General features: G+C 49.1%; 6 protein-coding genes across 6 annotated transcripts; 3 read left to right on the top strand and 3 right to left on the bottom strand.

Annotated features, from left to right (window-relative positions):
- Positions 1-625: 625 nt before the first annotated feature.
- Positions 626-4,399, top strand: Bathy11g01000 (predicted protein; the record flags this gene model as incomplete). Its single annotated transcript, XM_007510158.1, has 1 exon — positions 626-4,399. One exon carries the CDS (start codon positions 626-628, stop codon positions 4,397-4,399), a length of 3,774 nt encoding a protein of 1,257 aa, XP_007510220.1.
- Positions 4,400-4,495: 96 nt separating this feature from the next.
- Positions 4,496-5,452, bottom strand: Bathy11g01010 (predicted protein; the record flags this gene model as incomplete). Its single annotated transcript, XM_007510055.1, has 1 exon — positions 4,496-5,452. The coding sequence occupies one exon, from the start codon at positions 5,450-5,452 to the stop codon at positions 4,496-4,498; it is 957 nt and encodes a 318-aa protein (XP_007510117.1).
- Positions 5,453-5,584: 132 nt separating this feature from the next.
- Positions 5,585-6,346, top strand: Bathy11g01020 (predicted protein; the record flags this gene model as incomplete). The annotated part of the gene is made up of 1 exon (XM_007510229.1): positions 5,585-6,346. One exon carries the CDS (start codon positions 5,585-5,587, stop codon positions 6,344-6,346), a length of 762 nt encoding a protein of 253 aa, XP_007510291.1.
- Positions 6,347-6,751: 405 nt separating this feature from the next.
- On the top strand, positions 6,752-7,738 carry Bathy11g01030 (mitochondrial L-galactono-1,4-lactone dehydrogenase (ISS); the record flags this gene model as incomplete). Its single annotated transcript, XM_007510302.1, has 1 exon — positions 6,752-7,738. One exon carries the CDS (start codon positions 6,752-6,754, stop codon positions 7,736-7,738), a length of 987 nt encoding a protein of 328 aa, XP_007510364.1.
- Positions 7,739-7,812: 74 nt separating this feature from the next.
- Positions 7,813-12,621, bottom strand: Bathy11g01040 (predicted protein; the record flags this gene model as incomplete). The annotated part of the gene is made up of 1 exon (XM_007510003.1): positions 7,813-12,621. One exon carries the CDS (start codon positions 12,619-12,621, stop codon positions 7,813-7,815), a length of 4,809 nt encoding a protein of 1,602 aa, XP_007510065.1.
- A 460-nt stretch (positions 12,622-13,081) lies between these two features.
- Bathy11g01050 (ATP-dependent metalloprotease FtsH) lies at positions 13,082-16,576 on the bottom strand (the record flags this gene model as incomplete). The annotated part of the gene is made up of 1 exon (XM_007510358.1): positions 13,082-16,576. One exon carries the CDS (start codon positions 16,574-16,576, stop codon positions 13,082-13,084), a length of 3,495 nt encoding a protein of 1,164 aa, XP_007510420.1.
- Positions 16,577-16,647: the final 71 nt, after the last annotated feature.

The raw sequence follows: 16,647 nt of genomic DNA on the forward strand, positions 1-16,647 counted from the left end.
TTAGTCTCTGCGACTTTAAAAAACGCAATCAATTTTAACGCGTGTAAATACTCTCTCTCTAGTCTCTCTTCGATGAGTAGATTATTAGAGAGGAGTAGGAGCAGTAGTATTCAGAGCGCAACGAAAACGACAAAGCTCGTGCGAGATTTTAAGTGATGCAAATCTTTTCGTGTGTTTGCTTTCTCTCCTTTTCTTACTGGTTTTAGGCAAAATTCTTTCTTTCTTGGGCACGACGAGTTAACTCGAATTTTGCCCTTTTTTCAAAAGTGTGAAATTTTGTTCTCTTCTGTCTTTCTTTTGTTCTCTTCTCGTTGTGCTTTCTTCGAAACAAGACCAAAAAAAGAGGAGAATTTGAGTCAAGAAAAAATTCTGTTTTGTTCTTTGACACACTTCACACGAAAGAGAAAAGGAAGAAAAAATTCATCACACTACGAAGGAAGAAGCGCTTTCTGAAGCGCTTTGAAAGTCTTCTTCTTCTCGAGAGGACGCTTCGTGGTGCTATCGAGTAAAGAGCTTTTTTCTTTTTCTATTATTGTTCTTTTATATAGCAAACAGTAGTATTCTTTGAGATGAGACGATGATGATGATGATGAAAAGTCGTTGAGAGAAAGAGAAAGAAGACAAAATGCGCAAATTCTCTCGTTCGAAAAGCCTGACGATTCCGACGACTTCTTACGCAACGAAGACCTCCACACACATGAACGATTTCGAGGAAAAAAAGAAGAACACGAAAGATCATGCGAATGAACTGGAAAGAATCGAAGCGATGACGTTTTGCGTCAGAGGAGGCGTTCTGATTAAATACGGGAGACGAGGGAAACCGCACGGGGCGGAGTTTAAGTTTTCCTCAGACGGGAGAGCGTTGGAGTGGCAAAATATAAAGAAGAAGACAAAGAAGAAGAAGACGAAGAACGACGAGAGAGAGTCCGATTTTGAGAACGAGTTTTTGGAGCGAAATGGAGGTAAAGGAGCGTCCACGTCGAAGCGCGCGTCTTCTTTTTATAGCGGCGGGAGTAATACGTCCACCTTGCAGTTGCGCGACGTCGTCAAAGTGACGAAAGGAAGAGACTCGGCGATATTCGATCGGTTTCCGAATCTTCACGACGAGAAGTGTTCGTTCTTCATAGAGTACGTGGAAGGAGGAGGAGGAGAAAACGATGTCGTCGCAAATATAAAGAGCGGCGTTGCCAAGAATACCAAAGTTCGAACGTTGAATGTAGTCGCGGAAGACGAGCAGAGCAGAGACAAGTGGATGCTCGGCATCGAGACGACGCTGTTAATCGCAAAAGGTTTGTATTACTTCGACGGATCTTCTGGCGCGACGCGTTTGAAGCACGTGGGCGCGCTCGCGACGAGGCAACGGCAGAGCTTTCGAGTCAACGTGAACGCGAGCAAACACAGCGGCGACGTCGCGGTGGCGTTTGAAGAGAGGACGAGGGATCGCAGCAAGAATTTGTTTGAGAGTAAACAAAATTTCATCGCCAAAGAAGGGGAAGATTTTGGGAGCACAATCAAGCACATACGACAGCTCTCGCGTTTATCGCACGGGAGATTATCGGATGGCTTAGAAGTAGGAGGAGAAGGGGAAGATCGTTCACCAGTATCGCTGTTTTTGAAAGAGGATGTTCCCGAGTCCGAGCCATCATCGCACGACGCCTCGCAACCGACCAAAAACGCGGACGCGGAAGCGGACGAGTCATCGTCCATATTTTCGACAGAAAATTCGGTCTCACTTATCGGCAATTCACGCAGGGGGGCATCGTCCGAGGGGAGAGGTCATGCCTCGACCAGTCGAGAGAGCTCGGGGCAAATACAGAAAACCGCGGCGCTGAGCTTCTTGAGACCGAAAGATATTTACGTCTGGGGTAATTTTCAAGGCGAAGATGATGGCGAAAATACCAACTTACTTCCATCCATGCACAAAGGTTTCGAACATTTGGACCCGATTAAAGTCTCTGCTGGTCGGGCGCACTTCGTTGGCATTTCTAAAGGTGGTTTCTTGTATTTCTGGGGCGATAAGCAACGATTTCAATGCGGAGATGCCGTAACCACGGGCTTTCACGACAAACCAAACGTTTCGCACCCGATGAAATTATCGTTTCCTACGGATGATATCCATCGCACCGAATTCGTCGATTGCGCGTGTGGAGATGATTATTCTCTCGCACTGACTCGAGATGGCGAGATAAAAGCGTGGGGTGCAACCGGATGGGTCGAGAAAGGATCAACCGGGCGTGGAGGCTCGTTTGGAAGCAAGCGAATTATTAGCGTTCCGGTAAGTTTAGAATGTGTCGGGGCGCGGAAAGTAAGTAAAATCGCCTGTGGCCCTGTACATTGCGCAGCCATTTGCGATTACGGAGAGAGCGTTTACACGTGGGGCGAAGGTGTGTTTTACGCCTTAGGCCACGGAAACGATTCGCGAACGCTGGCAAAACCGAAGCGCGTCGAGGCGTTGGTCGGGAAGACGGTGACTGCGATATCGTGTGGCGCCTGGCATACGGTTGCGTGCGTCGCCACGAACACGAACAGAACAGGAGGAAACAGTTTGAATTTAGCTAACTACAGATCGAGTGGTGTTGATATGGTTGACGCGTTTGGAGGTGACGTATACGTTTGGGGAGATGGGAGTGAAGGTCAGCTCGGCCGTCGTGTCGAGAAGGCAATCAAAGTACCGACAAAAATCTACATTGAGAACGACACACCTTCAGCTTTGAGAAACGCGAGTAACGCGGACGAAAATCTCGTCGTGCCAGAACGTGTCGCTAACGTGAGCACGTCAATCATAAAAGTAGCGTGTGGTGCGGCGTATACGATTTTGTTGTCCATCAACGGCGACGTTTTCATCTCCGGGAAACTTGGAAAGTATTCTTCAAAGACGTTTGAAATTATCCCGGAACTCTCTCGTTCAAAAATTGGCAACGATTTAGTCGTTACGCGGATCGCAGCTGGAACTGATCACTGTTTATTTGCCGCTTCGTCGACCTCGGTTATGCCAACGTCGTATACTGCGAGGAAAGGTGATGGCAAGAAGCGCGAGAAGAGAAGTGCTAAACTTTTTGCGATTGGCGGAAATAAATTTGGTAAGATCGGAGACGGTACCCTTCGAGAGGCTGCGGTTCCCATCGAAATTGAAAAGCTGAGCGGAATGAGCATCAAGTCTTTGGCGTGTGGAGGAAGCGTGAGTGCGGCTATTGTCGCTGAAAGTGGTCGAGACAAAATATATAAAGATCGCAAAGCGAAGAAGGCGGAGATGGAGCTTTCGGTGGCTATGAATGGCTATCAACGTTCCGATTCTATTGTACACTCGAATTCCGTAGTAGTAGAAGGGGCAGAAATCCAGATGAAAGATAAGAAACTAGTGGGAGGAGTTTTGGAACGTAAGAAATCGAAACTGAGTCGAATCTCATCCTTTTTAACACTCGCTCCGACGGCGACTTCGGAAAGTTCAATCTCCACCGGATTTGGCGGAACAATGACGAAAAATCGAGAAGGAGACGATCGCAGTCTTCCTACATACGCTGTAGATAAGAATTCGGATTCAAAAACTTTGCTGAATCTTTCGGCGAGCTTGCGTTCGCTCGCTTCGCCGCCTCGGATTTATGAAATTGAACGGCTTCCGCCATCATCGCCGATACCGGAATCACCGGCTTCGCCAATTCCGGTGCCTCGACGGACACCTCCGCCGCGACCGAGCGTGATCAAACCACTCGCACCAGTAGCATCACCACTCCCGCCACCACCACAAAAACTCGAACAACAAGAAAAAACGAATGGCAGTAGTGTTACTGCGAATATTCATCCGGCACCAGCTATGAGCAGCAGAGAACGCCTGGTTCAACTCGTCGAGCGAAACGTTCAAGACGCGAAACTGTCTGCAAAGGAAGAAGCTGTGGAAAAGAAGACGATGAAAAAGAAAGCACTACCGCAATCATACCCACCACCACCACCACCACTGTCAGTGAATAGACACGGGCGAAACAGCAACTCGCAAAATCCGCTCAACCCGTCGTTCGTTAAGAAGTCAAACTCGGACGTGGATATCGTGAAAACGCCTCCGCCGTCGAAGAAACCTCCGCCGTTACGAGCGACCAAGACAACAACAACAACAACAACAACAACTGTACCAAAAGCGAGACGAAAATTAGAAAAAACGGCGGCGGCGGCGACGGCGACAATAATGTCGAAGACGACGATGACCGAGACAGAGAACAAATGGGTGGAAGAAATCGAACCGGGCGTGTTCTTGACGTTTACAAAGCTCGACGCTTTGCGCACGACGGTGACGAGAGTTCAATTTGCCAGGCGAGTGTTTGCAAACGAAACGCAAGGACTAAAATGGTGGCAGGAAAATAGAGCGAGAATATTTCGAGAACGAAAGCTAGCCGCACCTACGACGTAGTAAGAGTAGTACTGATTAGCATAGATGTATTATAATACACAATAAATAGAGCACATAGAGCGTATTTTATGAAAGAGCGAGCACGCTACATACCTACTATTCTTTCCCCGCCTCGCTCGACGACGACGACGACGGCTGTTTTGGTTTCCCCCACAACAAAATAATAAACGCGAAAGCGATGAAATCGTAAAAACAGTGCGTAAACATCGCGCTTCCTAGCCCATCGTTCAAATATTCCCATCCAAACAAGAATCCAGCCAGAGTCGCCCAGATCTGATACGCCGGGGTAATCGCGTGTAAAGCGCCAAATATAACCGACGTTACCCCTAAACTCGCATACGTTGCCACCTCCGTGCCTCCTAACCCTCTCTCTAAAATACCATTCGAAAGCAAAGGCATCAAAAACCCTCTAAACAGCGCCTCCTCTCCGATACCCGCGCCTAAACTCAACATCAAAATCCCATTCGCTCCCGTCGGCGCGACGTTCGGTATCACCCCGTCCACCATCAACTCTTTCACCTCTTTCACGAATTCTACTCTTTCATCCACGAGTAAAACCATTGCCAGTGAAAGTAGTAAAGGAACAGACCAAATCGTCGCCACGTCTGGGTTGAACACGAAAATCTGCGCGAATAAATCTGGATGGATGTTGAGATATGTGCACCCGGTTTGCGAAAATGCCGTCATCACCACGTAAAAGGTCACCGAAGTTAACAAAAACTGCTCTGGGTTTGGTTCAAAGTTGTTTTTTATAGTTTCCGGCTCCCCGCCAGGAGGATCGTCCTCTGTCCATAACTGCATCCGAGAACACTTTCTCCTCTTATTTTTCCTCGTCGTCAAAGCGTTTCCGTTGCTGCTGCTCATGCCGCAGCTTGTCCTTCTTTCCAATCCTTTTCGTATTAGGGGATTTCGATTTCCCCTACGCTGAAGCGTTTTAGAATCACAAAATCTGATAGTATTCTCAGCCGCCCTTCTTCGCAACGAGGAAGACAAAGAAGAAGATGATAACGAGTGTGAGAATAACAGATGGTGGTGGTGATGATTCAACAACATCGTGGTCGAATACTATTCGTCTTTAAAGTCGTTCGCTTGATGTGTAAATCTTTTTATCACATCCGGGGAAAGAAGAGTGAAGTTTCCAAACACCTATTTGCGTTATAAAAAACACCACCACTCGCGCAAAGAATGACGACTCTCGACGGTAAAACCCGCCCAAAGTACGCATATATAGATGTAGACATCGATAATCACCGCGTGAAGTACCAACTCGCCTGCGATTTTGTGTCCAACACGGATCTGAGGTACCATTGGACCTCGAAAGTCTTGAAAGAATTGGGAGGCGGGGAGAAGTTGAGAATAAAAGAAATGTTTGAAAACGACTTTGAATGGTCCGAGAAAGGCACGGAAGGAATAGAGTTAGAACCCGCGAAGGAAGAAAGAATTATATTTGAATTGTTTTGGGAGAAAGCGCCGTTAGCGTGCGAGAATTTCGCGCACTTATGCCTCGGGGATAAAGGGATGAGTAAGAATTTCAGTGGAAAGGCATATCACTACAAAGGGTGTTATTTTCATCGATGCGTGAAAGGCTTCATGCTCCAATCGGGAGATTTCGTCCATAACAACGGAACAGGGGGTGAATCCATCTGGGGAAAGAAATTCAAAGACGAACTCGGAGGTTTAAAGGGTAAACACGACAAACTCGGTATCCTGAGCATGGGAAATACCGGTAAAAATAGCAACGGCTCCCAGTTCTTCGTCACGCTCGGCGCGGCGAAGCAGTGCGACGGCAAACACGTCGTCTTTGGCGAATGCGTGAAAGGTCTCGAGTTGCTCCAGAAAATAAACGAAGAATTGGCGAGAGATAGTAAAGAACACACGGAAATCCCGAAGAAAGCGATTAAAATTGTCGATTGCGGTGTTTTGCAAGCCTTGAGTACTGACGCGTAAATAATATAGTTTTTAGTTTTAACATCACATCCACAAACTCATATAAGTGGTAAGCACTAGAACTCGTATTTTTGAATGTCTTTTGGCAAAATTCCACCACAAACCCCAAAGAGGAGTCTTAAACCCCTCGCACAGAGAAAATGTGAACAAAAGAGAGCTCTTTTCATCTCGTTTGGCCTACAAAGGGTACATGCCTCACCTTGCGTGTAAAATAAGTGGTAAGCACGATAACTCGTATTTTTGAATCTCTTTTTCCGATACAAACATTTCTTTCCCGAACAAATTACTTAACAAGACGACGACTCACAAGAGCACGCACACAAAGCAAGACCAACAGTAACACTTTTAACGAGTTTTTGCGCGCGACCTATTCTCTCTTTTTCTCTCGCTTTTAGAAGGAATAATATGGTCGTCGGTGCTGATCTGTGTCTTCTTTCCTCTGATGATTTCGACGAGAATAGAATCTCGGAAAACGACGAGAGTGGAGGTTTTTCGCTCGATTTTAACGTCGACATGCGTCCACACGAAGAAGAAGAAGAAGACACAGAGGAAGAAGAAGAAGAGAAAGAAGAATTATACGCTTTGCACTTGAACAACTTCACCTCTCCTCTCTTTATATCGCAAACGAATACAGGAGAGTTAGGGTGCCGAGTGTGGAATTGCGCGCTGGCGTTGTGCGAGTATTTATCAGTCTCCTCTTCTTTGTCTTTCCCTGTGTTGAACAAAGCGGTGTTGGAAGTCGGGTGCGGCGTAGGATTGGGCGGGTTCGTCGCGGCGTCGTTGGGCGCGAAAACTGTCTGCTTAGCAGATTGTGGGAAAAACACGTTGGAGAACGTCTCGAAGACGTTGGAGAGATGGGATGCGTTGGTGAGGATGAAGGAAGGCGTTTTTGCGGATGTGAAAAGGAGGACGACGAAGTGGGAATCGAGGTGCGGTCGAATCCGCTTGCGAACGCACCTTTGGGAAGAGGACGAGGAAATCGTGAACGCTTTGGTAGAGAAGAGAAGGAAAGAATCGGTCAGACATTGGAGTAAAACGAGCGGAGAAGACGATGTGTCACTGGCGCCGAAGATGGCGGACGATGAGACGTTCGATGTGATTATTCTTTCGGATTGCTTGTATTACAGTTCGCAAGAGCTGCCGTTGGCGAAATCGTTAGCGTTGCGGCTGAAGAAGGATCCCACATCCACTATCGTGCTATTCCAAACCAGACGAACTACGAATAAGTTAGTAGAGGAACGGTTCAGAATCTGTTGCGAGGCGCAAGGTTTAGAGGTGGCCGTAGAAGATGTAGCTTTGGAGAAACCGAAGAGGAGCAAGTTGAACGGCGTCCACGAGACGGCGCATACGATAGGGTACGCGAGGATGATTATGAAATGGCGCGCGCCGTGATGTAAAGTATGACGTATAGCAGTAGTAGTATCGATAATGTAATAATAATATAGTAATAAATGCTAATGTTGAATTTAAGTTACAATCGCCGGAGTTAACGATTCGTGGATTTTGCCAAGCGCTTGCCAAGTCCCCACGTACAACACTTCCTCTCCATCTTCTTCCGCATACGGAACGATATCTTGTTTGCACAAGACGAGAGCCATATTCTTTGCGTTTTCAACCACGGCTTCGATCAATGCTTCACCTTTCGCATACTTTTTCGCTTCGGCGAAGCGATCGAGAACGGCTAACCACGTCGGCGCAAACGCCTCTGGATCTTCCGCTTTCATCGGCGCTGCGTACTGAAGGAATGACTTTGAAACGCACGCGATGATAATAGTCGCCGTTCTTTCCCACGCGTTGCTATTATCGTCGTATCGATCGCCATCGTTGGCGATTTGTCGGACATTTTCGCTCGCGTGTTTCAATAAAGGCGTCAACGTGTGATGGAACAAAGCCAGCCAATGCTCCGCGGGCGCGTCAAACGCTTCCGCCGAGAGCAGAGTGTGTTGCAACGTCAAGACAGCATCATCTCTGACTGCGCTTCGTTCGTCCTCGCTTGCAAATCGCGCGAGTTCTTTAGCTAAATCACCCCACGCGCCGGCGAGGATTTCAGAACGCAACTCGTTCGAACAATCCGCCGATCTCGAGCGTTCGCACAAGGCGTCGTTCGCATCTTTGAGCAAACTCAAAGCCTTGATTGAGCGTTCTTCGCCGCCTCTGTTGCTATCAACGAACGCACACGCGCACTCAATGAGCGCGCGCGCGTTCGATGCGTTGATATTTGATCCAGATTCCATGACAAAGCTCAATGCATCGAAACCAGAAGCAGAGGCTTTTGGATGGCGAGAAGACGCCGCCAAGAGTTTGCAAATGGTATCCCATCCTCTGGCAGTTTTAATGTGCAAGGAAGCGCACTGTCGAACGAGAAGGTTGAGCGACTTCGCGATGCGTTCGAAGAATGCATCTGCAACTTGCGGCTCGAGCGAGAATAGAACGCGCAACGCATCTATGGCGTGGTCGTCTGCGATGCCGTTCGGTCCCCCAGCTGTTGAGTTTGCAATATCCTCGTGACTTTGCAAGCCACTTTGTTCTGGAAGAACTCTACGAACGACTCGCAAAAGTTCGAAGATTGCTCTCTCTACCAACGGCGTTGGCTCTTGCGTAGCAGCGCCAACAATTGCTTTAATGTGCGACACAACTCTCGGGAGACACAACCTCGCGCGGTCCTTGTTGCGATAACACACGGAAAGCATAGCGTCGAGGCAAAACAATGCCGCGTCTTCGTCGTCTGCACTTTGCGGCGGCTGCGCTGGATCACCAGCGGCCCAAGCTAACGCAGCGACAAGGTGCGCTAAACTTTCTTTTCCCAAAAACTTGGAATCAGCAAACAAATTGGAAAACTTGCACGCTCTCGCACACGTATCAGACTTCTCGAGCAACGCTTTTTCTCTCTCCGTCGGTTCTGGCAAACGCGCTTTTTCTTCCTCGAGGGAGTAATCGTAATCGCTCCCACCAATGAGCGCAGAGAATGAACGAAACAAGGAGCCACTTTGCGCGGCTTTCTGTCTCGTTATGAAGTTATTCGATGTGATGGGTTCTCTCTCTTCCTCTGCGTCCGTCGGCGTTGCGGCGACGTCGTCCGGAACGACGCCCAATCGTCGCATATGCAAGACGCAATCCAAAACGTTACACCACCCGCGTCTCAAGTCATCACCGTGCGCGTTCGCGACAGCAAAAGCAGCTTTAGCAGCAGAACGTGTCTTGGCATCTTCGCCTAAAGCGACACCTGGTCGCAACGGGTTCATCTCGACGGCGCGCTGCGCACCCTTGGTGACAAAGGCGCACATCGTCGCCACTAAATGATCAACAACGTCGGTCATGCGGTGATTGGATGCGATTCTCGCAACGGCAACGAAAGCTTCGACGGAAGATTCGAGCACATCTTCATCCGTGGCGCGTTCAAAGATGACCGCAACCGCAGCCGCGGTCGGCGCCCAAACGAGCGAAAAGACATCCGCATCGTATTGGCGCGACTCGAATTCATCCGGAGGCGCATCAAATTTCCCCTGGTCAACTTCGCACGCGCGCATGACGTCGTGCCATGCAGAATTGGAAAGCTTTGGCGCGGCATCGTCGGTGAGACGAATTTCGTCAGTAACAATGGAATCGAAAATAGCGACTAGAGTTTCCTTCGGCCAATCCTTGCCACCGTTGGTACCTCGGTTGTTTCGAATAAACTGTTCGAGCGTCATTTTCTTCTTCACTTGCTTGTTGTGCGCGTCAGTATTGAGCATGATGATGGAATAGGACAAAACATACGCCGAATCCGCATCGGCACACGAATTCGGATTAGCGCCGAAATATCTCGCCGCGTACGCTTCTAAAATTCTCGAAATCTTCTGCGCTTCGCCTGGCAATTTGAAACCGTCCAAAAACGTTCTCAACGCTTTATCGAGCGTAACGTTTTCAAAGTTGAACAAATCCGCGTACTCCTTCAAGACTTCTACTTGGAAATCTTTCGGATCGCCCAAGTATTCACCGACGACTTCTTTATCCAAACCTGGGGCGAGCTTGAGAAACTTCGCCACGGCTTTGGCAGTCAAATTTTCAGGAAGCAAGCCGTACTCTTGCATGTAAGGGATGCCCTTCTTCGGTGATCGATTAAAATGCTCCGCGGCAACGACGAGACGACGTTTCAACGCTCGCGATTTGCGCAACCCTCGCGCGCGCGCGATTCCAGACGGCGCCGCCGATGCTTTAACGTATTCCCAGGGATCTAATCCGCGCAATTCGTCACGCAGCGCCGCCGGCGAGTCGCCTTCCTCCTCGTCCTCATTCTTCATGATCCCATCATCCGAGAATCCGTTCGTTGCCGTTGAGGATGCCTTCTTCTTGCCGTTACTCTCACCGAGCAACATGGACGAATCGCCGCCGAGGGGAGAACTTGCGCTGCTACTTTCCGCGGTTGTCGATCGAGACACCGTTCGAACAATAGCGAGTAAACCTTCAACAGAAAGTGCATTCGCGCCGGAAAGTCTCGCCCCATTCGCCGGAAACGCAGAGGCGGATAAAGTAGACACGAGCTCTTCGAACACACACGCTTTGCTCAAGTCGCAGTCAAAATGCATGTAGCAATCAGTCACAAAGTGCGGTTGTCTGCACAAATCGACCACGGTCTCCAACGCGATGCGCTGCGTTTCTCTGTTAAAGGTGACCGCGGAGTTTGATGACGTGGCATTCGCAGCCGAGGACGCCTTATTCTTTCCCGCCGCGCACAAAGGAATGAGCACGACGCGCATGAACATTTCTAATTGTAATTTAAGTTCCGAACGCATGGTAGCGTACAACATCGTGAAGCAACCGCATGCCGCAGCGGCAACCGGAGGCGCCGCGTTTGGCTTCAAACTCGTCAAAGCTTTGCACAAGTCGTCTTGGATTGCAACAAAAAGCTCCGGATATCTGTTCTTCACGTTATTATTCGTGGCGCTAGAAACTACGATGGTTTCCACAAATGTCCCGACAAGTTCTATGCCAAAGAGCATGAGCGATTGTTCAGCCTCTTCACTTCTATCACCACCATAAACGAGAGGTTTCTCCGTCGGAGCTTCGCCAGAATCTCCGCTACCTGTTCCGTCTTCTCCGTTCTCGTTGTTGCTAGTCGATGCACTTTTCTGTTTCGCTGCGCCTAAAGTTGCCGAACTGCTCGCTTCTATAAGCGAGCACGCAAACTTGAAAATCTCCAACGCCGCAGGTGAAGCGTGCGGCGCGGGTAAAGACTTGAGCTTTTCGATCGGTGCTCTCGTTGGTGGAGACGATGGTGTCCCAACATCAATCTTAGGCCCACCGTCCTCGATGGCTCCCGGACCTCGTACTGGGTCAAAGCTCTCGTTGCCTTCGCGGTTCACCGGAGAAATGGCAATGTGGTGCGGTGATCTCGGCGGAGTAGATGGAGTCGTCGTCCTCTGTTTCTCGTCGTACAACTTTTCGAACGCCGATGCTCTCTTCGCCAACTGATCTCTCCACGTCGCCAATCGCGCGTCCTCGGAACCGCCGGCTGCAACGTTCTCTTTCAATCTCAACGCCACGTGTTCTGCAATCTCTCGCATCGCGTGTCTCGAGCAGTGTCTCAAAAACCCACTCTCCTTTCCACTTTGGTGCCCAATTCTATAACACGCTTGTAACACGTCGCACACGTCGTCGTCCGAGAGCAATCTCCCCGACGGACACGCCACACAATCAATCAGAACGTGTAAAATTTTACACAACACCGCATCGTCGTGATCCGGATCTGTCGCCTCAAACCTCGACATTGTCACCGCTTCGCTGATATCTCTGACCACCACAGCCTTCTCGACGTCGTCAGAACCAAAAATCAAATCTCTTTTCAAGATTTTATGCACCGCCGACAACGCTTGGGAAGTTATCGGGCCGCTCGTTTCCACGCTCACGATGCACTTCAAGAACGGTCGAATGAAATCCGCGCACGATAACGGTTGTTGACCCATTTTATTATTAGTATTGTTTCTGCTACTCTCGCTCCCACCACCAAAATCTCCGAGCGCGGAGGAAGAAGAGGTCTCCAACATCAACCCGTTCACGAACAGCGCCCTTCGCAAGCTCATAAACTCCTGCACCAATGGATCATCCACCAAACTCTCATCAATATCCAAACCACTCGCGGCACTTGAACCGCTCCCATACGAAGACGACATCGTCTGCCGAGCCAGAATCGCGTACTTGCTGTTTTGTCGCATCGTGGCGACCACTCTCGACGCTTCCGCGTTGATGATCGCCGCGAAAGATATCATCGCGTTGTTCGAAGACTTGTTGTTGCTCATGATGACGAGAATTCGCTCTTCTCTTCTCTCTCTCTCTCTCTCTTCGCACTTATTATTCGAAAATGAAAAGTGCGTCAAAAACTGTGCTTATGTATTGCGCGTTTATGCGTGAGACGTCTGTGCGTTCTCGCGTCCTCGTCGGTCCTTCTTTGTTTTGTGAGGAGTTAAAGGACAAGAGAGATCGGATTAATTTTGTGTCAGTCTCGAAAGGAGAAAATTTTTTGCATGAAGAAAAAAAAAGAAAAAGAGCAACCACGAAAGACTTTCGAGTCCTCCAGAGGTACGCTTTTCTCTCTTCTTGCGTCGTCGTTCTCTGAGCGTTTCCTTCTTCGCATGATGATTGTGTACTTTATGATGACTTTGGACTGGAATCGAGGATGAGAGTAGTATTATTTTAGTATGAGTATTGATGTATTAAATGGCTTCTTCGCTCTCTTCTACGGGACCAAAACAGCTCTTTCTACGGATTGATCTCGCCTTGCTCCCACATATCCACCAAGGGATAATCGGCGAAACCTTCTTGCTCGGCTCTGAGTTTATTCAGCGCTCGCTTTTGCGCTCTCCAATGTTTCGGGTCGTCCTCGCTTAACCATTCGATTTCACCGTTTTTGTATTTTTCAACCAGTTCCGGGTCGTAATCGGGAGCGTTTTTGTCCAAAGCTTTCCAGTATTTCATTTGGCGCATGTCTACTTTGTCCATCTGTTCGCGGATGTGCGGGCCTATGGTTTGTAAATACGTTTCGTCGCGCATGTTTTTCAACCAAAGTTGGCGGATCTTTTCGTAGTGGGCTTCGTTGGTCGCGTCGGACATAGATCGGTGTATGAACTCGTCGTAAAAGAATTCAAACTCTTCGCCCCATTTATAATCCCAGACCGACCACGGTTTGAAGAGTTCATCCTCTTGCGAGGTGCGTTCGATGCCGGCTCTTTCAAAGACTTCGATCAAGTTTCGACCGCTGATTTCGCCCGTCGTCATGAGAACTTCCTTGAGCGTGAAGAGCATCTCTCTATTTTTCGGTTCGTGCATGATGCACAAAGCTCGGCGGCAAGAGGTGATGATCAGTTTTCGAACTTCGTTGTATACGAGCATGTCGAGCTCTTCGGACATGTTGTATTCAAATCTGTAGTGCTCTTCCGGGTGATCGTCCTCTCCCAAGCCTAAAAATTCTTCCTCTTTGATTCGTTTGCGCATCAAACCTACCGGACCGAGTTCGCTCCACCCGTATTTGCAGACGTAGTCTAAAGCGATATCTGTGGCTACGACCATATCTCGATGGGACATGGTAGATACGCCGTAAGGACCGTAGATGTACCTTTCGGCCATGTTACCGGCGACTAAAGTACACATTTTAGATTCCATTTGCGTTCGACGTCTCACATTCATCGCCGCTTGCGAATCGAGCTCGCGAGCGATGTATTGAATCACCGACGTTTCTTTACCTCCCGGGAAGACGATGACGTTTGCAACGTCGTCGTATTCTGGGGCTACCATAGCTACGACAACTTGCGCGGCCGTGTATAAGCAAATCGAGTCTCGAGTATACGGATTCATAATTTGCATGGCGACGTCTTCTTTGAACTTGGATCTCGTCATCAAAGTGTCCGTGCCGTCTTTGGAGCCGCTGCTGAAAGACTTCGTCGCGCGAATGCTATTGATGATTTTCAAGAAATCCTCAGTCGTCGCCATTCCACCTTTTTGCCCGGCGGCTTTGGCGATGCACTGCTTGACCATGTTTTCGAGATCGGCGCCGCTAAATGCCGAGGAGAGTTTGGAGATGTAATCGATATCCAAATCCGGCTCGCAGTTACCCCACGCGTCGCGTTTGGTGATATGTAATCTAATGATATCTGAGCGAGCGGACTTGTTCGGTAAATTCATTTCGATGATGCGATCAAATCTACCGGGACGAATAAGCGCGGGATCTAAAACTTGCGGGCGATTCGTCGCGGCGACGAGCATGACGCCAACTTTTTCCTCGAACCCGTCCATTTCCGCGAGGAATTGGTTAATCGTCGCGACGCGTTCGTCCACGCCTTCCTCCGTGCCACTTTGACCGGCTCTCTTTTGTCCAAGGGCGTCAAATTCATCGATAAAGATGATGCAGGGAGCAACTTTACGCGCGGCGGGGAATAAGTTTCTCACCCGAGAGGCACGGATGCCGACAAACATATCGGTAAACTCCGTGGCAGCGACAGAGAAGAATGGAACACCGGCTTCACCGGCAATACATCGCGCTAACAACGTTTTTCCAGTACCAGGAGGACCGCTGAGCAAAATTCCCCCGGGAACAGCCGCGCCGACGTCTTTATACTTTTGAAAATCTCTCAAGAATTTAATCAACTCGTACATTTCGTCCTTCAACGCCTCGATGCCGGCGATATCGTCCAACGAAGTGTTTCGATTTTCCATCGAAGACTTCTCCGGCGAGTACTGCCTGGCGTGAATATTCGCAAACTGGTCCTCTGTTTCGTCCGCGCGGTAGATTTCGTTCAACATCTGGTAGCACACCGCGACGATGATCAACGGACACAACGCGTTGAAAATCCCGTGGCCTAAGACCCACCAAAACGGATGCCCACCCGGGTGCGATAACTCGATAAACTCGCCTCTCGAGTGCGGTCTCGGTTGTAATATTTTCTTTGCGATGCGTTCATCGTACGGCAAGTACGTGAAAAATACCTCGTCGGTGCCGTCCACGTAATACTTTGCGGTCGTTTCGTTTCTCCCAAAGACGATTTTGTTGATTCTCCCAACCTCGAGCAATTTGTAAAACCCAGTGTAAGAGGTTTCCGTGGGATTTCGATCCGTTCCCATGCTCGAATACGGATCTTTCAAGTAGTTGTAATTGATCGTTCTGACGAACCGCTTCGATGCGTCCGACCTTAACATCTTCCCGAACCAACCTTTGCGTTGCTCCAACCACGCCTCGCGTTCTTCCAACAACTCTTGCATCACTTCCTTCCTCGCTTTGGACAAATTCTTCGCGCTCTCTTCAATCTCCCCGTAATACGTATCCATTTGCGCCAACGTCAACACGGCTTTATCCGCCGCTTTTTTCGAAAGCTCTTTGAGCCTCTTATTGTCTCCCGCGAGCTCGGCGTTCCTCTTCCTCAACTTTGCCTCCCACGCCGCTTGCGACCCGTACTTTTTCATAAACTTCTCCTTCTCTTCCTTCCACACTCTCCTCTTCTTCGCGTCACTTTCTTTCTTCCATTTCCTCGCCTCTGCGCTTTCTTCGTCCGTCATTACGCTCGTCGGCATTTTTCGAACGTCGTTATCGAACCGCGCCCGAAAAAGTCTCGTCCGCTCATCCGCTTTCGGCTTCACGAAAGACCACAATCCTTTATCGGATTTCACCGGAGGTTTCTTCTTCTTCTTCTTCTCCTTTTCTGTTGTAGTAGAGCCGTCGGCAGCCGCGATGGTCCCGACCGCTTCGTTCTTAAACCCTCTTCTCGTTGGTTTCAAATTCGCAATCGGTTGAAACGAGGACGACGAAGAGGACGACGAAGCGACTTCGCCCGCGACTCTCTGGTTGTTCACGTCACCACCGTCTTCTGAAGAAAAACAGACAAAACTCGTATTGTCGTTGTTCTTATTGACGGTATCGATGGACGCGTTGGCGGCTGATTTCTGCCCTCCCAAGAAGACAATCGTGGAGACAATCGCCGCCGCGCCGAGCCGTCTCGCGAGGTTTTGTTTCAGCTTTTCGCTTTCATCAGAAGACGATTCAGACGAGGACGCGACGATTGAAAAACACGCATCGTTCGCGCTGTTTCTTTTCGACGACGACGACGACGATGCTCTTCTTTTGATGATGAAAATCCTCCTTCCGGTTGGGTTTTGCAGCCGCCTCGAGGACGACGATCGCATCATCCACTTCTTCGAAGAATCATTAAAGGAAGAAGAAGAAGAACCCACAAAAGCAGATACAAAAGCAGCAGCGCTTCTACTCATCGTCGAGGACATCATCGAATTCGCTTTTTTTGCGCGGAGTGATGGTATTCACGAGAGAGACACCAACAACA

This window comes from Bathycoccus prasinos (assembly GCF_002220235.1).
Source record: "Bathycoccus prasinos genomic : Chromosome_11".
NCBI classification, from domain to species: Eukaryota; Viridiplantae; Chlorophyta; class Mamiellophyceae; order Mamiellales; family Bathycoccaceae; genus Bathycoccus; species Bathycoccus prasinos.